Source organism: Oncorhynchus nerka, linkage group LG27 (genome assembly GCF_034236695.1).
Source record: "Oncorhynchus nerka isolate Pitt River linkage group LG27, Oner_Uvic_2.0, whole genome shotgun sequence".
Classification (NCBI taxonomy): Eukaryota; Metazoa; Chordata; class Actinopteri; order Salmoniformes; family Salmonidae; genus Oncorhynchus; species Oncorhynchus nerka.
In genome coordinates this window covers 107681629-107684731 of record NC_088422.1, presented here as the reverse complement: position 1 = coordinate 107684731, position 3103 = coordinate 107681629, and the positions used below count along the sequence as shown (strand labels likewise).

Genomic DNA, 3103 nt, shown 5'->3' with positions numbered 1-3103 from the left:
ATATTCCCATAGCTTAGCCTTTCTTTAGACAGCTGCCTATATTCCCATAGCTTAGCCTTTCTCTCAACAGCTGCCTATATTCCCCTTTCTCATAGCTGCCTAGCTTAGCCTTTCTTTAGACAGCTGCCTATATTCCCATAGCTTAGCCTTTCTCTAGACAGCTGCCTATATTCCCATAGCTTAGCCTTTCTCTAGACAGCTGCCTATATTCCCATAGCTTAGCCTTTCTTTAGACAGCTGCCTATATTCCCATAGCTTAGCCTTTTAGACAGCTTTATTCCCATAGCTTAGAGACAGCTGCCTATATTCCCATAGCTTAGCCTGCCTTATTTTCTGCCTATATTCCATAGCTAGACAGCTGCCTATATTCCCATAGCTTAGCCTATTCCCATAGCTTAGCCTTTCTTTAGACAGCTGCCTATATTCCCATAGCTTAGCCTTTCTTTAGACAGCTGCCTATATTCCCATAGCTTAGCCTTTCTTTAGACAGCTGCCTATATTCCCAAAGTTTAGCCTTTCTCTAGACAGCTGCCTATGGCTGTATTGCTAAACATAGGTCACTACTTCAAAAGTCAAAAGTAGTGGATTATATAGGGGACAGGGTGCCATAGGGCTCTGAACTAAAGTAGTGCACAATATAGGGAATAGGGTCCTATAGGGCTCTGGTCTAAAGTAGTGCACTATATAGGGAATAGGGTCCTATAGGTCTCTGGTCTAAAGTAGTGCACTATATAGGGAATAGGGTCCTATAGGACTCTGGTCTAAAGTAGTGGATTATATAGGGGACAGGGTGCCATAGGGCTCTGAACTAAAGTAGTGCACAATATAGGGAATAGGGTCCTATAGGGCTCTGGTCTAAAGTAGTGCACTATATAGGGTGCCATAGGGCCCTGGTGTAAAGTAGTGCACTATATAGGGTGCCATAGGGCTCTGGTCTAAAGTAGTGCACTATATAGGGAATAGGGCTCTTGTCTAAAGTAGTGCACTATATAGGGAATAGGGCTCTTGTCTAAATTAGTGCACTATATAGGGAATAGGGCTCTTGTCTAAAGTAGTGCACTAAATAGGGAATAGGGCTCCATAGGGCTCTGGTCTAAAGTAGTGCACTATATAGGGAATAGGGCTCCATAGGGCTCTGGTCTAAAGTAGTGCACTATATAGTGAATAGGGTGCCATAGGGCTCTAAAGTAGTGCAATTTATAGGGAATAGGGTGCCACTTGGGACGCTGCCATGTTGTATCAACACTTACAGCCTCTGTAGTCCAGTGTACAGCTCCATGTCCACGTCTCTCAGAGTCTGCAGTCCTGTCCAGTTCTCTATGTGTCTGAAACAGAGTAACAAATCATTTTCAGTAGTAGTAACAGGGCAGTAGTAACAGTAGTAACAGGGCAGTAGTAACAGGGCAGTAGTAACAGGGCAGCAGTAGTAACAGGGCAGTAGTAGTAACAGGGCAGTAGTAACAGGGCAGCAGTAACAGGGCAGTAGTAACAGGGCAGCAGTAACAGGGCAGTAGTAACAGGGCAGTAGTAACAGGGCAGTAGTAGTAACAGGGCAGTAGTAACAGGGCAGTAGTAGTAACAGTAGTAACAGGGCAGCAGTAGTAACAGGGCAGCAGTAGTAACAGGGCAGTAGTAACAGGGCAGCAGTAACAGGGCAGTAGTAACAGGGCAGCAGTAACAGGGCAGTAGTAACAGGGCAGCAGTAGTAACAGGGCAGCAGTAGTAACAGGGCAGTAGTAACAGGGCAGTAGTAACAGGGCAGCAGTAGTAACAGGGCAGCAGTAGTAACAGGGCAGTAGTAACAGGGCAGTAGTAACAGGGCAGCAGTAACAGGGCAGTAGTAACAGGGCAGCAGTAACAGGGCAGTAGTAACAGGGCAGCAGTAGTAACAGGGCAGTAGTAACAGGGCAGTAGTAACAGGGCAGCAGTAGTAACAGGGCAGTAGTAACAGGGCAGCAGTAACAGGGCAGCAGTAACAGGGCAGTAGTAACAGGGCAGCAGTAACAGGGCAGCAGTAACAGGGCAGCAGTAACAGGGCAGTAGTAACAGGGCAGCAGTAACAGGGCAGTAGTAACAGGGCAGTAGTAACAGGGCAGTAGTAACAGGGCAGTAGTAACAGGGCAGCAGTAACAGGGCAGCAGTAACAGGGCAGTAGTAACAGGGCAGTAGTAACAGGGCAGTAGTAACAGGGCAGTAGTAACAGGGCAGTAGTAACAGGGCAGCAGTAACAGGGCAGTAGTAACAGGGCAGTAGTAACAGGGCAGCAGTAACAGGGCAGTAGTAACAGGGCAGTAGTAACAGGGCAGTAGTAACAGGGCAGCAGTAACAGGGCAGCAGTAACAGGGCAGTAGTAACAGGGCAGTAGTAACAGGGCAGTAGTAACAGGGCAGCAGTAACAGGGCAGTAGTAACAGGGCAGTAGTAACAGGGCAGTAGTAACAGGGCAGTAGTAACAGGGCAGCAGTAACAGGGCAGTAGTAACAGGGCAGTAGTAACAGGGCAGTAGTAACAGGGCAGTAGTAACAGGGCAGCAGTAACAGGGCAGTAGTAACAGTAGTAACAGGGCAGCAGTAACAGGGCAGTAGTAACAGGGCAGTAGTAACAGGGCAGCAGTAACAGGGCAGTAGTAACAGGGACTAGTAACAGGGCAGTAGTAACAGGGCAGTAGTAACAGGGCAGCAGTAACAGGGCAGCAGTAACAGGGCAGCAGTAACAGGGCAGCAGTAACAGGGCAGCAGTAACAGGGCAGTAGTAACAGGGCAGTAGTAACAGGGACTAGTAACAGGGCAGTAGCCGTCGTTTTAGACACATTCGTTTCTTAAGCAAAAGTTTGTTCATCCATTTTCATTTAAATTTAAATTATGTTACAGAGCTGTTATCCTGTTGGATACTGATAGATGCAGATGCTCAAATTCACTAGTGCAAAATGTCAATATGCTATATTAAAGCTGTTTTAATTTGATCCTGAGTGTAAGTTATTTCCCTGACATCTGGAATCAAGGACTCATAACCCCAATCTTTAAGAACGGAGACAAATTTGACCCAAACAATTACAGTAACCTGGGGAAGGTTTTCTGTAGTATCATAAATGTAAGAGTTCTTAA

At 46.5% G+C, this 3103-nt stretch overlaps 1 protein-coding gene across 1 annotated transcript in view; it reads right to left on the bottom strand.

Moving 5' to 3' along the window:
• Positions 1-1279, bottom strand: part of LOC135565175 (nuclear receptor ROR-alpha A-like) — an 18279-nt gene extending 17000 nt beyond the window's left edge. The window contains exon 1 of the mRNA XM_065011238.1: positions 1251-1279. Coding sequence (XP_064867310.1) covers positions 1251-1279 — 29 coding nt within the window. The remainder of the gene's footprint in view (positions 1-1250) is intronic.
• Positions 1280-3103: the final 1824 nt, after the last annotated feature.